Here is a 19770-nt window from a genome sequence, read left to right as displayed (position 1 = left end):
GCAGCTTCCTGTATTTTACACCTGCGGAGGAGGAGGAGGAGGAAGGAGGGAAGCTCAGCTGAGTCCAGAAGACAGAGTCTGTCTGGAAGAGCAACAACAAGTTCCCTGCGTCTCTGCTTTTTTTTTTTCTTTTTCATCTGTCTTTGCCTCAGTTTGTCTCTCGTTCACTGTTGGTACTAACTAAGGATGCTGTTGCACGCGCTGTGTATGGTGTGGGCTTCATCGGTCATTCTTCTGCAAGGCAGGTAAGTGGCTGTTCTAATTTGTAGTTCCTCAAATTCCTACAAACTCATTTGTAGGAGAAATTATGACGCCACTGTGATGTTACTGCATGTGTAAGGTTACTGTGGTGTATTTACTAGAATGAAAACGATGTGACATTAACGGTGAATAACTTGATAATAAGACATTAGATGAGGCACGTCAGCATTACTGTTGCCTTACAGTGAGAAGAGCCATGCATGAAATATTTTGCAATCTATAATTAAAATGCATTAGTTCCATTAAGGGAGAATGTTCATGAATAAGATGCAGCATTATACAAATACTTGAATACTTTTCAGTTAACAGTATGAGACCTTTGAATTACAAAATGCATAATCCAGCTAGAATAATAAATATTGTACCTATTTGGATCAAATTGGATCAAACTTATCGTGAAGGAAAAATATTAAGTTAAGAAAAAGAAATGTGCATCCAGAGTTGGCTGTCCTGTCACCTGGCAGGTCTGTGCTCTGTAAGGAGATGAAGCTCCCCAGCAGGGCGACCAAGCCCCCCTCTCCATCTGACTTTCTGGACAAGCTGATGGGACGTACATCTGGCTATGACGCTCGCATCAGGCCAAACTTCAAAGGTAACGCAGTGCGGCGCGCGGTGGGAGGAGCTCCTCTGTGCGGACAGGTGTGAGGAAGAGCGCTCCTCACCTTGCATAACAAGCTGGGCAGTGAAGTAGCACAAATCATTCACAGATGGGTCAGGAGTGAGAGATGCTGCGGGCCGTGACGTTCTCACACAGGAGCCTTCTTTCTTTTGTCATGTGTTGTTACTGTTTTTATGCTGACCCACAGCCGTAGGTTATGGTATTTTTACACAGACTTCTTTCAGATTCTTTTTTTTTTCTTTTTTCTTATTTTGTCAGAAATGTGCAGTAACTCTCATGTTACCCCACAGGCCTATTTCAGTCCAATCTTGATCTCTCTTTCTGAGTAAAGCCGGCAGATTCTCTCTGACATCCCTCCCCCTCAGTCTCTGGGGTCGCATGTCATACATATTTCATACTTGCTCCACATCCTTGTCAGTGCATGCTGGGTAAATCCCGGCTGATTATCTAGAAATACACTAATGTAACTAAAGGAGAATCAATAAATTATTGCCTCTTAGGAAATGAGTCGCTGAAATATTTAAAGTTTTGGTGGTCGACAGATGGACTACACTAATGGGAGCGTACTGGAAATGACAACACAATTTAATGCTGGTTATCTTGGATAAGTCTATTTATCAGGACACGGCGTGACACATTATGAGGAGAACTAGCAGATGTTATTTTGCGGGAACTGCTCTGCTCTTTACGGGTTTCAATACTTCATGCGCCCTCCTCAGAAAGCATCATCAGTGGCACTTGAGAAAGAAGTGTGACTAAGACGTGTGATGACAATCTGCTTCTTGTCAGGTCCTCCTGTCAATGTCACCTGTAACATCTTCATCAACAGCTTCGGATCCATTACCGAAACAACTATGGTGAGAACTTCTCTTACAACCCTCTGTGGGCACACTTTATTTGGATGGTCTAACGACAATGCAATGTATATTATAATGGCCGCAAAATCTTCTAATGTAGACTGCACTCGGCTGTGTCTGTCTCAGTATCGGTATCACTGTAGCTGGTCTTCCTCTGTCAGCTTTTAGATGAAGTATGCTTTCATATATCTGCTGCTAGCACCATTAGGAAGCTTCTCACTGGCCAGGATGGTAGTAGCAAGAAAATGTGAGCTTTTAGAGCTATTTATTTGTAGATTACATTTTGTAATAATGTAATCAGCCATAATCTGAAACCAGTAATTTAAGATGTCAAATAAATGAAGTGGAGGAAAAAGCACACTACTGAAATGTAGTGGAGTGGAAGAATGAAGTAGGAAAACATGGGGCTGCTCACTTAAAGTACCTTATTGTACTTAAACACAGTATTTGAGTAAATGTACTTAGTTACCGATGTCCAAATTTTAGGCAAAAATAGAACAAGGGTGAACATTTTAACTAACAGGTGTCACTGTGAAACTTCCACAGTTGATCACTTAGATGAAGACAATAGTATTCTGTATTACAAGTTTTCTGAAAATGTGAGTCTGGATATGCAAATGAGGCACTATCTAATTAAATATGCGTCGGGTCGTATATATTTCCAAAACAGAAATGTGAACTTTGGATGAAGCCATAATCACACATCTTCGTCAACAGCCATAAAAAAACAAACAATTTTCGTCGTGTTTTGAGGAAGCTATGAATGAAACATGAACAAAACCCTCTGTAAACCCCTCAGAATATAGATAGGAGTAAAACTAGAACGTTTGCAGTATGGAAGTTCTACTGAAGTGGAGATTTCTGAGTGTGAGCAAAAACTGAATAAACAGCCTTTAAAGATGTAAATTCGGATGAAATCTATGGAGGCAAATGAGGAAAGGGTTGTAAAATAAACACCCAAGTGTGTTTTTTTGATGTTTATCCCATTTGCCTGAAAAAAGTCATCTTATGGAGGCAAAATAGCCTCCAAACTGACCAGTGGATGGAAAAATGCTGTTTTTGCCTGTAGTGTTTCAGAACCGCTCTACCCTCAGCCATGAACATGCAGAAGTTTAACAAGTGCACTTCATACAGGCCAGGAGACACATGTGATGAGAATGTTTAGATCATGAGGTTACTTCTATCTTAATGTATTATAATTGAAATATTTAGTAACCTAAATTGTTCATAGCTATCCCTGAACAGAGTAAACAGAGAGTGCAGACCAGTGAGTCATGTATCACAACTGATAGATTTGATGTAGCGTGCCTTAAAAAGCTTGAGCTCAGAGCAGCCTGTGGTGCTTGGCTGACAGAGCCAGTTAATGCTCATCTATCAGATGCATCACACCCTTTGGTGTTTATTCATCTGGCTCTTCTCCCTCTGTTTGGAGAGGTCATTTGGAGCGAGCTTCACGACGCCTAAACATACTGCTATTAGATTATGACTAATTAATGACTATAAACACCATCTTGTAAATTCATTACATAATGTCAGCTGTGATTTTCTCACATCTCTGTCTCTGTCGAATGAGGAACTGTCCTTAATTTATGAGGCTCATGTTGACTGTTTGGGGACTTTCTTTTAAAATGCATTCAAGTTTAGAGTTAGGGAGGCTCATGCATTTTCTATAACACCTCTAGGGAGTGCCATCAAATTTTAATTGATGACATTGTAAGTGGAGTTTTCTGTCGCTTAGGTTATAAGCACTCGGGTCTGTTTGTTAGTGTTTATGCTTGTTGTTTTAGTTTATCATGGGCACAGAAACTCATTCATTCGGCTCTTTTTTTGCATGCGACTTATTCCTGTTCACTTGATTGAACATTTATCAAAATCACACCATAATAACATGCTCAGACGTGCAAAATAGTACGTTGTTATTAAAAATCTCAATATGATTCCACAAGTGCCTCTTGCTACAGTTAAATATTCAATCTCAGTCACTTATAACTATAATTAGTTTAATTTCTACCTATGACTTCATTCCATACCATACTGTAGGACTACCGGCTCAATGTATTTCTGCGACAGCAGTGGAACGACCCTCGACTAGCGTATAAGGAGTATCCAGATGACTCTCTGGACCTGGACCCCTCTATGCTGGACTCCATTTGGAAACCCGACCTGTTCTTTGCAAATGAAAAGGGAGCAAACTTTCACGAGGTCACGACGGACAACAAACTGCTGCGGATATTCCAGAATGGAAACGTCCTCTACAGCATCAGGTGATCCGTTGTTGCTTTTAAATTGTGAATCTGGCTGAATAATGCACCAGGCCGTACCTCGATCACACATTACAAACCGGGGTTTCTTAACGTGTCAGCTGAATATGAACTTCTCTATCTGTGAGCTGCCATCTAAACCTCCAAGTATGTGGTCGAGCAGCATGTTTGTTTCACACTCCAGTTCAGTTCAGCTGTCATTGTGTTGTCCAGCACCCACTGTGAGCATGTTCATAAGCAGTAACTGCAGGCTAAAACAGAATCAGGTCAGTAATGTGGCACTGAGTCAGCGGTGAACTGTAGTGTGATGGTGGGGAGTTCCATTGGAATATAAGAAAGAGGAAGAACTGTTTAAATTCCTCAATCCTCAGGGGGTCAACCTGAAACTAACTTTAATTATTTTTTTCACAATCTAACAAGGTCATTAAGTCAGAATAAACTGTATATATAAATATTTATGCCCTTATTCACTTGGTAACCCCCGTATCCCTGAAGGACACTGAAGCAGGATCATTCACTTTCCTCCTCTCTGCATCATTGCTCATTTATGTGAAATGCTTCAGTTTGTCCTTGCTGGAAGCAAGAAAGTCACTTAAGATAAGCAGTGAAAGACATCGTGACTCATCAAAAAGAGCGATGGCAGCAATGGAAACTCCATGTATTAGACACCAGTAAAGTCCTTGCCGACACCTCTATAGGAGTCTATATAGTTCTGTTTTTTTTGTTTTTTTTTAATCTTGATGTCTATGTCTTACGAGCAGAGAGGCCCTCCCCTGTTTTTAGTGATTGTGATCGCTGGGTTCTCAGCCCATTTTACGTCAAAAACCCTCCAAGGCTGACGCGTTGTCAGTCAGCACGAGTCAGTCCTTGTGAGGGCCTCGGTGGAATAGAGAGATGGAAAGGAGGACAGGTGTCAGAGTGGTCGGAGCTGCCTGATGTGACTCCTAACATAGAGTGAGTGTGCAAAAAGAGTTTGAGCGACACATAAATCAGGAGATGGTTGCTGCTGGGGGTTTGGTGCTCTGGACTGGCTATGGTTGGAGTGTGAGGTTATCACCTTCTCATTTTACACACCATCCCACTGCCATCACGGTGTTCCTGTCTCTGTTTTACAGGCTGACGCTTACCCTTTCCTGTCCCATGGATCTGAAAAACTTCCCCATGGACAGCCAGACGTGTACGATGCAGCTCGAAAGCTGTGAGTGAATCTTTCAGGGCTTGAAGATGTTACATATAGATATTGTCATAAACTTATTTCTTGTCTCTGTCTCTGCTCTAGTTGGCTACACCATGAATGATCTTATTTTTGAATGGCTGGACGTGGCAGCGGTGCAGGTGGCCGACGATCTGATGCTTCCTCAGTTTGTGCTGAAGGAGGAGAAAGGCCTCGGCTACTGCACCAAGCACTACAACACAGGTACACGGCACATTATGCCCTGCCAACCAACATCCTCCATAGATGCTGCCAATCGACCTCTAATAAGACTGTCAGTTTGCACCTGTATCTCCTCCTGCGGTTAGGTAAATTCACCTGCATTGAGGTCAACTTCTACCTGGAGCGTCAGATGGGATACTACCTGATCCAGATGTACATTCCGAGCCTACTCACCGTCATCCTGTCCTGGGTGTCGTTCTGGATCAACATGGATGCGGCTCCGGCCAGAGTGGGGCTGGGAATCACCACGGTGCTCACCATGACGACGCAGAGCTCTGGCTCCAGGGCGTCCCTGCCAAAGGTCAGACAGTTTGGTTTATTGACATCTCACAGAAGAAAACGTAAGGTAGTCATTGTTTATTATAAAGCCTGGGGTGATTTCAGGAAATAATGGTTACTGGATTGAATGTGTGCATCGAAGTTTTGTAATTTTTTGATTTTTTTAGAGCTACTTGTCGACTCAGAAAGCTTCCACATATGAAGCTTTAAGACAAACTGAAGTGCTGCATCATTGACAAATTAAGTAGTGATGTGTTGTTATTGTAAGCAGAGAAGGTAATAATCATATATCAAATATGGTATATATTATAATATGGACTGTTATAATTATTGATTTAATTAACATGCATTTTACACCAGCATCTGTAGCTGGTCAAAGTGAAGCTAACTGTAACGACACTAAGCTACAACAACGCATCATATTTAATAAACTGATCATATCTTTTACTAGTTACTTTTCAGATTAATGTATTACATACAAAACATAATTGTTTAAAATATAATATATTGTGTTTTAAAGCAGTTCATTAGCTCCAATTAGACCAATCACAACGTGACATTTAAGGTCCATTCTGTATTCTACCACCACAGTGTATCCAAGTAATCTAACATCCACACCTTTCTTTCATGTCACTGCCTGACACAGCATGAACTTTACTGCTAACCGAGTGACTTTTTCATGTTTTCACAGGTGTCCTATGTGAAAGCTATAGACATCTGGATGGCGGTGTGTCTTCTGTTCGTCTTTGCTGCACTGCTGGAGTATGCGGCCGTTAATTTTGTTTCCCGCCAGCACAAGGAATTCTTCAGACTGAGGAGGAAGCTCAAAGAGCAACAACGTCAGAGAGCTGTGAGTGCAACCCACCCACTCAGCCCCTCGGGCGGCTGTCACCTGCTATTCTCTGCGCCCGGCTATGCACGAGCTACACAACTCAGCTGCATGCTGCACTCCAGCCGGGAAATGCGGACGGCACTGACCTGTAATTAATTCAAGCCATCACCTTATTCCACTGTTGGCTGAATGTTCTCAACGTATTGCTGCCTCACTTTGGATATCATGAGAATAGAAAGATAGGGGGAGACAAAATAGGCCAAACCACCTTTGAATATAAAATATTGCTTAAATGAGGTGGCGTGACAGCAGCTGCAGGATTCATTAATACATCTAATATTCATAACACAGCAGAAAACATCTGCTTGAATCCTTTGTGTTTGTACTCATCACACAATGCCACAGGAATTGGCTCTGACTACATCATCAGGCTGTCTAATTCCACATTAATGTCAGACTTGTATTCACTTTGTAAGAGACAGATGATGATTGCTTGCTAATGTACAAGATTTCAAACATACATGAAGCACAGGGGAGACGTGTCGTGGTTGCAGCCCGTTTCATGATTACATGTATGTGCTGCCCCCCCCCCAATCAGCAGGCAAGTGGTGACAGTAAGGTGAAAGGAAACAACACGTCAGGCAACAACGCTCCTCATGGGAACGTAGCCCAGCAGTGCAGCGCCTGTGCCAGGGTAAGAACTGTGGCCTCGTTCAGGCTACCGCCAGAAAACAGACGCTGGTTTAGCAGGTGCTCATTCTGTTCTGTGTCTTTTTTTCTTCCAGGAGGAGGAGCTGGCACAGCAGGGTTTACTTTTCCAGAGTTTTGGACTTTCACTGTCCACCGGAAGTGCACCGGAAATGGATGCAACACCTGTGTTTGCAGATTTACCTCCTGGTTTAGGTTTCTATGACATACGCAGGCGCTTTGTGGATCGGGCAAAAAGGATTGACACCATCTCCCGGGCTGTTTTTCCCATGAGTTTCCTCATGTTTAACGTCCTCTACTGGCTTACCTATAAAGTCCTACGACATGAAGACCTTCTAGCCACACTGTGACAACTGAGGAACGACTGAGGACCATAAAGACACTGGATACCTCTAATCCTACTCTCTTCACTGAAACATTTACAGGCTGAGAGCCCTCAGATGAGCCATGCACGATGCGTTGTGACTGCATGTCCAGTGCCATCGGGAAAGTCCATCGGTTTCTGTAAATTTTTAATACTTCATAAGACATGTACTTTTTATCGGCACTGTCTCACACTTTTTTTTCGGAAACATTTCTGTATGTGTGGTTACTGTAGCTTCACATGTATTTGGACCGCAGCATGTCCTTTTTATTTTTATTGTGCACTAATTCTACTGGTGTCATGATCAACAGTGCTTCATATCACTGATACAAAACACACATCACTACAAGCAGGATACCTCGAAACAGTCCGCTGTGTTTCTCACCTTAATTATGCTTTACAGGCCTGGGGAATGAATCCATCAAAATATTTAGTTTCTTTGTAAACTGCAGAAATCTACAATTTAATGCCATCCTTTTGTTTTTTTTTAATGACATTACTGTTTTATCTAGCATAATATCTATCAGTTCAGTCACTTTAATGACTATATTAAATACATCATAGCAGCAAAAATGTTCAATTTAGTTTGTTGGAGATTGAGTTACTTGATAGAGAACAGTTATCAAAAGATATTGTTTAACTTGTACCAAGTTCTCCTGAGGTCTGCACAGTGGGTGTTGTATTGATGTTTAACAAAGCCCGACTACCTTACACACTGAGAATGAATTGTCTCTGTGTATCTATCCTCTAAAGGAACAAATATGTCCCTGAAACTCTTTGTCGGTCAATATAAAATAAAGAAATGATTTCATTTGAAATACTGAATCATAGTGTAGCCTTTCTTGTGTATGATGACAGTGTTTAAAAGATAAAGACAATAGTTTGATGATACATAAATATGCGGCAAATATTTTTCCTGTGCAAATGTAACAGCATGCCAGGATCTAAAGCAAAGAATTCCACTTCATGTGCACACTTAATTATCAGCTATGATATCCGAATTTTCAAACTATGATTTTCTCTACAGCTGGAAGTAACAGCCTTCCATCTAATTCTCAGTCCTCCCCCTGCTTTCATGTGGTAAATGTACAAAACACTCACTTGAACTGTTCCCTTGACTTGCTCAGTACCTCACACTGTATGGCTTTTTGACATATAGCTACATTAGCATTTATGAGTGCACATGCCTGGAAACTGGCTCCTCCTCTGCAAACCTAGTCTCATTTTTAAAAATAAATCTCGTCATAAAATGAAGCTGCCGTATTAATATTTCATTTCGAAAGGTAGCTGTCACATGCATATACAGTAGGAGGAGCGGGGCTGCATACATCAGCACTGAGTCTGTTAAACACAGAAGGGATGGTGAGGGGATCCTGGATACTGAACTGCTCGAGGCACCAATAAATATCTCACATTTTATCTTGAAAAACGCTAAATAGATCTTTATCATTTCTACTTGATCATTTGTACTGCCACAATAACATTGCATTATTTTGACAGCTAAATGAGTTCAGCTGTATACACCAAACCTGAGACTATGTATCTCCAACCATAGGGAGGTGCTGTTCCCTCTGTTATGTCCCATGTGGGCAATGTTGCACCATGCCTCACTTTCCCCACACAGGCCACATTATTCACTATACAGTACAGTGTAAGAGACTTTTACAGGTAGAATTACATTTTCATTTGGCATTTATATTTATGGCCTGTGATATAAACTGGCAAACACAGCAGTGTTCTTTCTACAGACGATGACAACATTGAACTTAAAAGTGCAATGTCTGATATAATAATAATTGCACTTGTTTTTCTACATTTTTTGAGGAGGTTTTGAATTGTTACGGGCCCTGCAAATGTCAGCCTAAACTATGGCTGTCACTCAGTTTGAGTTAGCCTAGTTGTTCTAATCCAGGCCAAAACCTTTTAGTATGCCTTTACTATTTGCTTGATTTGTCAAAGAGGAGATCCAGATCCACACATTAGGTCAGAGGGTGATTTCACTGACTTAGTCATCTTTTTGGCACACACACAGAAAACAGCAAATATTTTCTGTCAGGGGAAATACCTCCAAATGTATGCCTGAGGACAGAGGTACTGGATTTGCAGTAAGTTGCTTTTCCATTTTGGGAGTGGGCTCTGTCTCACCGGGACCCTCCACCAAAGTGTCCACTGGCTGGAGACGTGGCAGCGCCTCCGGTCATATGATTTTAGTTCATGCACGAACCCCACCCCGTCAATGCCCAGCCTGAGAAGATTTTTAGTAATAATCACTTGTGCGCTATTTTAGTGTGAAGTGTCTTTAAACATCAGATCAGCCAAAATCCGATAAGTCCTGCAAAACGCTCCCCGCATAACTCAGCCCAAATAGCAGACAGTGGATTTAGCGGCGGTGACCACCCAAAACAGAGCCATTTTTAGACGTTTACTGCTGACGTTTACAGGGCTTCAAATAGCTTCCGTTTTACACTGGTAGTGATTGGACTGCTCTGTACTCACCCAGGGAGCTAGCATATTGGGTGAACAAGTCCGACACTCTACACTTCAATGGAGGAACAGCCCAAAGATCGGGCACAAGACAGGCAATACCACCACCACGGAGAGGACAGGCACTCTACTCAACATACAACTTGTCTAAAAAATGATCAGAGCCACTTCCAGCGCCAGCATCAGGAAACGCAGACGAAGAAAACAGGTTGGGCCATCCGGAAAAGTGAGCTAACGCTTGCTAGCCTTAGTCAGCTAATGTCAACGAGCCGACTAGCATTTGCTAACTACTGTTAACTCCACTGTGATTGGGGGGGCTTAGCCTGCTAGCTAGTTACTTATTCAAACTACGAGCTGTTGCGTGGGATAATTTAATAAGCCTTGCAGCTGGTGAGTAAATATCTAAGTAGACTAGTATTTGGCCGCTGTCGGACCACAAACCAACCATTAAGTTAGCTAGCTAGTTTGTTAGCTGACGTTGCGTGACAGTTGTCGCTGGTGGTGGTTTGACATGTCGGGGATTGACCTTGTGCGCCGGTTTCACCACCCATTTTTCTCTTGGAAATGCAACGAAATCACCCCAAAAAACCCCACTGGCTCACCGTGTGTTAAAGAGGGCATTAATTGCGACATGTGCACGGTGATTCGCCCTCCACAGCAGTAGCTTGTCTTATTCATTTCAGCACGCCTGTGTCCAGTTTAGGAAGACGAGCCGGCTCCACTGGAATGTTCTGAGCTGCCATTTCCTGTCGGCCATGTTAGAATATCACTGCGAGCTAATGCTACACTCACCTGGCTATGTGAGATTTTTATTGTGTGTACGACCACGATACTCTGCCCCGCTGACACGTCGTTGTCGTGTTTTGCCTACTTGGGTCACTGGTGTTAGTTTGCTATCTAATGGCACAGCCGTCTATTAGTGCCAGGGCGTGTTAATGCCAAACGAGTGGCTAGCTAGTTGACATTAGCTAACGCTAGCCATCTCTGACAGGCCTGTTGCATGTTGTCCAGTCAACGTGAAGCACGCAGCACACAGATCATGACAGCCTGATAAGGATATGCATTTCTGCAGCTGGATACGGTAACCATCGGCCTTACGTTTCCTGGCTGCAGTGTCTACACGTTTGCTTGCAAAAGAAGCGAGAATCTGCCTCCGTATGACAGGAGACGCGAGGCTGGAAGTTATGCAAAAGCTTGTGCGAGCTGTGCCCACTAACATGAGGGGCAGCACCATTTAATGAGAAGCCCCACGTTGACACAGCAGTTCCCATGCCTTCGTGCAACGGACAGACCTATTTGTGGTTCACAGCCAGGCCAAATGTATATCATAAATGCTGCAGAGAGCCCCCCTCCTACACCTTCCAGCAGCTGGTCTTTGATGTCAGATCAGATATTCTTAAGACAGTGAAGCAGCTGACTGTCCAGTATGCAGTGGACAGTGGTGAAATATAATATATGGTCATAACTTGTTAAATGCAGCGAGTGCCCAGCTCACCTTGGGGTGTGTAAGGAGATGAATTTTCAGACAGCACAAACAAACTAGCAACGGCACAAATATGTCCTTCTGTTAGATACTCAGCCTGTTTTTGTCCCACTGCACAACTTCAGCATTAACTCTCATTTGATGACACTCTTAATAACATTGACTTATGTCCTATCAAATCAAGACAGAAAAATGTCGTTTTCAAACTTGTGGTACATATTTGTTGTTTGCAAAGGAAGCACTAGTTTAAATGCATGTGGGTGACAGTAAAGTTAAATGCGGATAGTTCATACTTGGGTTCATTTTGATTATAAGTTGCATAATGTCATGGTACAGCATTGTAACCATTTTTTCAGGATTTGTGACTTAAGGTTCCTGTATCACTCATCGTTGCATTACAAAAACGTTTATGTAAAATTATTGCATACATTTCATTTTCTGTAAGTGGAAACAGTGAATTAAATTCACAGTTTTTGTAAATTTTCCTCACAGTTACAGTTTTCCGCATGGTGGTGGGAAGAATGGTTGAGATGTCCTGTCATTTCAGTATAAGCTGATTTTGTTTCCCCTTTCAGGCAATAAAAAAGTAAACATCAGTGAGGAGGAGGGGGAGAAGGATCCACATCTGTCTGATACTGTGGGTATGTCGCACCCCCCCAACAGCAATGGTAACCGACACGCAAGTAATACCAATGTGAAGCAGAAGTCGACACAAAAGCTGTACACGACTGTTCCTAAAGTGAGCAGCAAAGGATTGGACCATAAGAAGAATATGGACCTAAAAAATGACAAGGAAAAGGCTCTGGATTTGAATCATCACGAGGGCCAACCTTTGGATAAGAAAGACTCCTTATTGCTTCAAAATGGCGTTATAAACTGTGGCTTAATTACAAATGGCTATTCTAGCAAGGACAATGACGGCAGCGGCTCCGAAGGTGGATATACTACTCCGAAGAAACGCAAGGCCAGATGTAACAACGCCAAGAACACTGATAATGTGATCAGAGAAAAGGAAAAAGACATGCAGCAGGGCAGCACTACACAGGAACATGGGGCTTTAAATCTTGAGTCAACTGAGAAGGGAGTGACTTCTAGACTTGATGGCTTCAGAGCCACCCAGAGAGCAGAAGCTCAGTCAGCAGCTAAACGGGCTGTGGCATCAGAGGCTTCAATGGGTGAATCTCAGAGGAAAAACTCTGATGGCAAAACAGTTGGCACCTTTGGTAAAAAGACTGAGGAAAGGCACAAAGCCAAGCTTTCCTCACCTTCAAAAGAGGACTCGTGGACTTTGTTCAAGCCCCCTCCAGTATTTCCTGTGGACAACAGCAGTGCTAAAATTGTTCCCAAGATCAGTTATGCAAGTAAAGTAAAAGAAAACCTCAACAAAGTAGCTCAAGGTGGAGGAGAGGCACTGCCTCCTCCTGTTAGACTGTCACAGGTCCCTATGTCTGCTATGAAAACTATCACCTCAGCTAGCTTTACAAATGGTCCTGTTTCTGGAAATGGAAACGGCTGCCCATCAGTGGGTACATTCTTTGCTCCTGCTGCTAGTAGTATTCCACCAGCCCCGTCTATCCCAAGTGGCGAGAATGTAGCATCTCCTTTGGAAAGTAATTGTAGCTCTACAACAAGTCCTGTAGACGGAGAAGCTTATGAGCTTAGAAAGTGTACTCTTTTAATTTACCCTTTAAATATGCAACCTGTACTCCCTAGTGCTCGTCACCTTGACCCACCGGCTGCTCAGACAAATCAGAAAGCCTTGGGAGATATCTTCCAGAATCAGTGGGGGCTTTCCTTCATCAATGAGCCCAACTTGGGGCCAGAAGGAGGAAGTGGCCAGGTGCCTGCAGAGGACAAGACTACTGTGGTCACACCTCAAAGCGAGTGTCAGGCTGTCGCAGCCAAGGCCGCCCAGCCCTGCTTTGACGTTAGCCCATCGTTCTTGGAGCCTGGCACGTTGGCTCAAGACCCTGAGAAAAGGACTTGTGCCCCTTGCAGTGTGTCTAATGCTTGTTCTCCTGCTTGTGTGACGAGTGAGGAGGTGACCCAGCTGCAGCCATGTGGCCAGGAAAAGACAAAAGTGGAGGGCAAGGGTGCAGGTTCTGCTGTGTCAGTCCCAAGTAAAGACAACGGTGCTAAGCCTGCACAGGGCCAGCTAACCACTTTGTTGTTTGGCTCATCTAAAGAACAGGCCAACCCTAAAGACATTGGCAGAAGGTGTAGCTGGGGGTCCTTTGATATTAAAGCTGCTGTCACTTATCACACTAAAGGTATTACTCTATTTATCTACTACTCTATTTATCAAAATAACTTGTGTAACCATTTAAGTTGTAATCCTTAAGATTCCATTTCTGGTTGATTGGTAACAGCAATTGCGGCTCAGTACTCCAGCAAACACTCCATGAGCAGCTTCTTTGTCAGTAATACAGAAGATCAACTGGTGTATCTGTTTACAGTGCCACCAAACAAACTTGCATTATCAATGTCAGTGACAATAACAATTGCGACTGCCATGGTGTTGAACAGACATGGTTGTGACGTGTAAGGAATGTCCGCTTTGCATTAGCAATAGCTTGATACAGCTCTTTTGACTGGGAGAGTGAAAAGTGCACAGTGAGGCTGATATTAATGAGATGAAATTACAAACTGATCCTGGATTACATGCTGCATTGTTTCTTGTGAATCCCTTATGGGTGAACTCAGTTTGAATCCAACGTGAGAATGGCGGACCCCGCCATTAATGAAAACCAACAGGGAGGTAATGACAATGTAAATACACTGAACTACTATTGCTGAAAAGTGCTTCCTGAAAATCTTAAGGATTATAACTTTATGCAAGGTCAAGTCTCAAGATGTGATGTGCCCAAAAAGTTACATTTAGAAATAATGCTCAAGTTTGTCTGGAGATGCTGAAATAATGTGTGTGTGTTTTTTCCCTCAACAGAAATGGAATTCATTTTCAACTTGCAAAAACAAGGTAAACTAAACTTGTGTTTCACATTTTCCTCACTCATTGTTTTTGGATATGTTTAGACAGTTCAGTTTTCCCAAACAAGAATTGAACCTAGAAATGTACAATCACATTATACTGAGATACAGTTAATATACACATTAACTGAGAAATTATTCACTTTTCAACTTGCACAATGGAGGGAGGCCAAGCCTGAAGTTACTGAGATTCCTAAAAGTGCAGAACCAAGTGTGTCTGTGTTTTGGGTCTGATCCAAATGGGATGTTAATGTAGAAAAACAAAAGGACCTATGCAGCTGTTGCGGCATGGTAATACGGAGGATTCAGATGAAGCCGTATACATGCTGAAGCTAAAGACTGACACATAATCTATGTCTGTTTATAAAGTTAACTACTTATTTCACACTACAGCCTTCTTTTGAGTGCCCATGACCTAATCATAATGTTTCTTTTCAATGTGGTTAGAATCAAAGTATTAGTGCACATGTACATCCATTGCCTGACCTTTTTTAGTTCATAAATACTGGTAACCTGCTTTCAAATTCAGATTCTTAGCTAAGAACTTGCATGTGTAAAACTTTGTTGTAGTCGGGTCGTATGGCGGCATCTCCTCAAAGGCTTTGTAATTCCTCCTGCATGCCTCTGGAGGACGGATAGCTGTACGCGAAAGACTAACATCGCAGAACAGTAAATCCCCGAAAGACAAAAGGCCACATTTGGAGACATAAGCAACCCAAGATCCTCACCAACAGAGACACTGTTAAAATTACTGAGTGAGACATACTGCTAGTGTATGGTCCTCTGGTACTGCAGTCATGCCAGCTGGCAAGTGAAACGCAGCAATTATTCCAAACAGTCTGTTGATATCAGCACAGGCATGAGTTCAGTGATGTTTGAGGCTATGTTTGCTAAACATCCAACCACTAGCTATGAAATACACCATTATTAACTAGGGCTGGGTACTGTTTGTTTTACATTCGAGTGCAGATAGTTCAGTTTCTATGCCAGTGATGTCATGCTGAATAATCTTAACCCTTTGTCCCCCCCCCCCTCCTTCCTTCTGCTGCAGATCCAAAAAGAGTAGTGGTTTATGATGAGACCAAGGATGGGCCTGATCAGTGAGGTAGATCGTCTACAGTGCTTACCTTCTTGTCTTCTGGGTGCTGCAGTTATCTACCTTGGAAATCATGAATCCTGTCGGACAGATAAAGTGACAACTGTGAAAACACTGATAGTATAGCATGACAGATTTTCCTTGGAATCTCGGGTGGAATAACAGACTTCTTTGGGGGCATCAGACAAACGCACGCACGCTCTGGACGGATGTTAAAGGAGTTGATCGGTGCCTCTCCAACATGATTAACGGACACTTGCAACTTTGGGGCTGTGATGGTCGTTTGTCTCATGGCTCTTTAGGATGATGTTCGGGAGTTCAACAAAGGAAGGTGTCATGGATTGCACCTCCCTAAGCCTTTATCCTGTTGAACTGCGGCAGCCGTCAGTCTGACTATGGGATGCCTCAGTCATTTTCTTTCTTCACGCATTCAAATGAGTTCATTGTAGATATGTTAGACGTTATACATACACATCCGTGCGCAAGCTTGAATTCATCGGGGAAGAAAGGAGAACACACTTTGCAAAGAATGCCTTGAAGTCGTGGAATAAAGATCGTTGGAGTCCTGTTAAACTGTAAGTTAAGTGGAAGCTTGTGAGTGAGGCCCCATCCAGGAAGGGAGAACCTTGTCTTAAATCCTTTTGTTTTTTTAGGGGAAAATCGGAGCCCAGAAATGAAAGGCTTGCTTTTTTTTCTTTTTCTACTGTTTTGTCTGACCCAACATGATGAGTGTTATGCGCACTGCAGTGTGACCCTTGAGCACAGGTACAGAAGTGCCCACGTAGAGGGAAAGCCACGCCCCGTCATTTCTTTGTTTAATACAGGTGTGCTAAAGACTTTAAAATCAGGTCTCCGTTAAAAGCAAAACCTTTTAATCCTAGAGTTTTTCTTTTTTATAAACACTTCATGCAGATTGTTACAAGGTCAGCGCAGAGTATTCTTATATTCAGATTCATTTACCTTCTAATATATGAATCCTGACTTTAGGAATTGACCAAGTGATAAATTGTTAAGCAAGAGACACTGCTACCATGACGGTCTTCTGCGTTTTGTGCTATTTGTTCAGCAGCAAGACTCAGGATGTCCATACATATTATTTTGCCTGCATTTCTGTCTGTGTAAAAAAAAGAAAAAAAAAAAAAAAAAAAATGGATCAATTCCTTAAGTCAAAGGAACACGTTGCATTTTCCGACTCGTTATTTTCCGACTCGGCATCAGGTCTTTACTTTTCATAAGGCATTGTGTTTCTTGCATGTTTACTGGTGGAAATGGACGAGTCGGAGGCCACTCTTCGTCGCCACACAAAGATAACAGTAACACAACAGCAACTGCAATACTAATCTAGGTTTCCCCGACTAGCCACTTTGTCAAACTGTGTTGAAATGTGAAGATGAGTTGTACTATTATGTTTTACTGTGGATAACATTTTACATTTGCAAACCAGTGTGCAATAACACCGTGTGATCCATACAGTGTGTGAAATGGGTTATATGGAGCTCTAGAAATCATCACCCAAGATGCTGGTGTGGCCTGCAGTTCATTTGTTTGTTCTAAAATGTTTAAGGTGCATTTTCAGTTTGTTGCACAAATTCTCAAGCAATTTCATGTTTCTTTTTGCAAAAAGCGCTCACATTAAAAGAGCTTAAGTGTAGGGGAGCCCAAATTAGCTACAACTGCTAGCTGGCCAGCTGTGACATCACTTTCATCACCATCTCCAAATCAGGATTGGTTTATTCAGCGTAACGAAGGAACTGTCCAGGTTTCTTTTCACTAGAAGATAAGATTTGGTTAATGTGTGGATTAATAGCACTTTATGTAAACTAATTGCTTTTATCTTTTAATTACTAGAGAGATCTATATGTACTGACAAGAACTACACCTTGAAAGAATGGCTCTGGGCTGTTACTTTTCAGAAAAAAAATAAGTCGATAAATACAGAATTATTAAATGTAACTCAGGTAGTGTTGATAAAGCCATGACTATGTTAAATATATTTTTTTTTGTTTTTTTTTGCCAAATGGCCCCTGTCATGTAATGTTCTCAAATTTGGAAATGTTGAATTGGAGTCCTATTATACGGAGTCCCATATGATGATGTGACAAAACACCAAAAAAAATTACTCGTGAGGAAAACTGTCATGGCATGCAAGGTGCTGTCACTGATCATCTTGGGCTCCAAATATACAAGTTTTCATGTTTTTGTTTGTTTAGTTTTTTTTCCCCTTTTACAGAAAAAAGGAAAAAAAACTCGCACATTTTTATGTATACTGGACTGTCATCTTCTCGCAGTCTGCGATGGTTGATTTTTCTCCCTCGTGTGTTCATAGTGAAGCACCTCTTGATTTATTATTGCTGGGCATCAGTGGTGTTTCGGTGGGGTTGCTTCAGTCTGGGTATGAGCTTTCAAGTACACTTCTTTCCACCGCGTCCTGATTAGGCGGCGCTGCAGCTCGGACTTGTGTGCCGAGGGAAAACGGTCGTAACCGCGGCCTGCCGTCTCGACATCTAACTTCCACGTCTAATCCCGCTCAGCTCTCTGGTATTTAAAATGCTTTGTTTTGCCTTCCATTGTACGGCGTGTGATGGATGAGTGTATCATCAGATGCCGCCCTCTGAATAGATCCGTTGTGTCGGATCTGGTCGATGAGGAAGCGAGGGCATTTGAGGAGATGTTGCCCATTAGCATTTAGACTTTAGGAAATTGACATTTAATCTGTCATGAAGTTACACAAAACTCTCAATTTAGTTTCTTCTGATTGCCTATAATCCATAGACAAAGTGACATAACCAGGTTCCCATACAGGAAATGCCAAATTGTTCAGGCCGAAAGATTTATCAGTGGACAGTGATGCATTTACAGGCTTTTAAATGTAAAACAGGGTGATCTCAATGAGTAGTATGTGATGTTACTGTAGTCTTATGACCTTTTTTCTCTCTCTTTTTTTTTTTTTTTTTTGTAATTCGTCTTGTTTCTTGAGAGGATGGTCCTCTACAGGGAAATCAGAGAATCTCCCATCCTCCCACCCCAAGGCTCCTCTTTTTCAAGCACTTAATACAGCAAAAAGGCTATGTTGAATATGCATTTATAAAGATAGAACTATTATTTAGCATTGTAGCCTGCAAACCAAAAACAGGTTCTCGAAGCTGAGTAGATGGATGGCTAATCAGTGATTGGGGGGGGGGGGTTGAGTGAGTGAGTGACTGTTAGTATGTTGAGACAGAAAGGCCTGACCCCGTGGAGTTTATATCTCCACCCCCTCAGGATGTGCAATCACCTCAAGGATGCTGATGCAGGCTTCCAGGTCCTGAGTGACGAGTTTGGTCTCGTTTTGTGGGTGTGTGCATAGCGAGTTCTTCCTATTATATGCAAGTTCCTCGTATATATATTTCAACCCCCCCTCACCACCCTGTTATTTCATGTTCAGGTGCCTGTGTGAGAAAATATACTTTTTACAGCAATTTTGATTGTTTAAAATCTGCTTCCAGCATATATCCGTGCCATTTTTTTTTTCTCTTTTGTTTTTGTAACATTTGCGATGCTGTTGTAGTTTTCTCACAGCTGATCCTAATTTCTTCTTCTTTTTAAGCGACATGGACGCAGCTGAAAACAGTGAGCGTTTTTATGCGTTCCCTTTGGGAGCTTTTCGTGGCTTGAGCTCAGAAGTGTGTGACCTAAAGCCAAAATCGCTTTGAACGGGACGGACGGTGGCCGCTTGCTGATGTATACTTACTCATGGCAGTCCATTGTCAATGTCTGAAGTAGCACATAATTAATTTGAACTGATTTAACAAATTGATGTTTTAACATGTTTTAATTACATTTTTTTTATTTGTTTTGACTTATAACCTAATTTATCCATAGATGCACAAGTAGGATGAGACTAAAAGGAATAAATGATACAGAAAATCAAGTTTTAGATGATTTAGTTACTGATTAAGGCTGATGTAGACCTACTCCCCCCCCCACCCCCCCACTAGCACCAATGTTAATATATTTGACGTTACTCTTTTTCCAGCAGATTTTCTACAAATGACTTTAATTCATTTCTTGAAGTAGTTGTGACGGAGTGCTGAGCATCGTAATTCGCTGCATCCCAGAGTTCC

General features: G+C 42.1%; 2 protein-coding genes across 3 annotated transcripts; both read left to right on the top strand.

Annotated features, from left to right (window-relative positions):
- Positions 1 to 186: 186 nt before the first annotated feature.
- Positions 187 to 7602, top strand: glra4b (glycine receptor, alpha 4b). Its single transcript, XM_070843197.1, has 10 exons — positions 187 to 245; positions 726 to 853; positions 1670 to 1737; positions 3778 to 4001; positions 5114 to 5196; positions 5278 to 5415; positions 5520 to 5734; positions 6404 to 6562; positions 7143 to 7238; positions 7330 to 7602. The coding sequence occupies exons 1-10, from the start codon at positions 187 to 189 to the stop codon at positions 7600 to 7602; spliced, it is 1443 nt and encodes a 480-aa protein (XP_070699298.1).
- Positions 7603 to 10118: 2516 nt separating this feature from the next.
- nufip2 (nuclear FMR1 interacting protein 2) lies at positions 10119 to 17917 on the top strand. Of its 2 annotated transcripts, none has more exons than XM_070843196.1 (4): positions 10119 to 10308; positions 12159 to 13853; positions 14528 to 14560; positions 15623 to 17917. In XM_070843196.1, the coding sequence occupies exons 1-4, from the start codon at positions 10161 to 10163 to the stop codon at positions 15673 to 15675; spliced, it is 1929 nt and encodes a 642-aa protein (XP_070699297.1). In that variant the 5' UTR covers positions 10119 to 10160; the 3' UTR covers positions 15676 to 17917. The 2 variants fall into 2 exon arrangements, with proteins under 2 accessions (XP_070699297.1, XP_070699296.1); XM_070843195.1 differs by having other exon boundaries at positions 10119 to 10326.
- The last annotated feature ends 1853 nt before the right edge of the window (positions 17918 to 19770 follow it).

Source organism: Pempheris klunzingeri, chromosome 14 (genome assembly GCF_042242105.1).
Source record: "Pempheris klunzingeri isolate RE-2024b chromosome 14, fPemKlu1.hap1, whole genome shotgun sequence".
Classification (NCBI taxonomy): domain Eukaryota; kingdom Metazoa; phylum Chordata; class Actinopteri; order Acropomatiformes; family Pempheridae; genus Pempheris; species Pempheris klunzingeri.
This window is presented reverse-complemented; position numbering and strand designations above follow the sequence as displayed.

Excerpts from the sequence above, each read along its gene's own strand:
- glra4b (XM_070843197.1), top strand. The coding sequence starts at position 187 with ATGCTGTTGCACGCGCTGTGTATGGTGTGGGCTTCATCGGTCATTCTT. Across the intron at positions 1,738-3,777 it reads CCATTACCGAAACAACTATG|GACTACCGGCTCAATGTATT; the intron begins GTGAGAACTTCT and ends ACCATACTGTAG. Across the intron at positions 5,735-6,403 it reads CCAGGGCGTCCCTGCCAAAG|GTGTCCTATGTGAAAGCTAT; the intron begins GTCAGACAGTTT and ends ATGTTTTCACAG.
- nufip2 (XM_070843195.1), top strand. The coding sequence starts at position 10,161 with ATGGAGGAACAGCCCAAAGATCGGGCACAAGACAGGCAATACCACCAC. Across the intron at positions 10,327-12,158 it reads AGGTTGGGCCATCCGGAAAA|GCAATAAAAAAGTAAACATC; the intron begins GTGAGCTAACGC and ends TTCCCCTTTCAG. Across the intron at positions 14,561-15,622 it reads TTTCAACTTGCAAAAACAAG|ATCCAAAAAGAGTAGTGGTT; the intron begins GTAAACTAAACT and ends CTTCTGCTGCAG.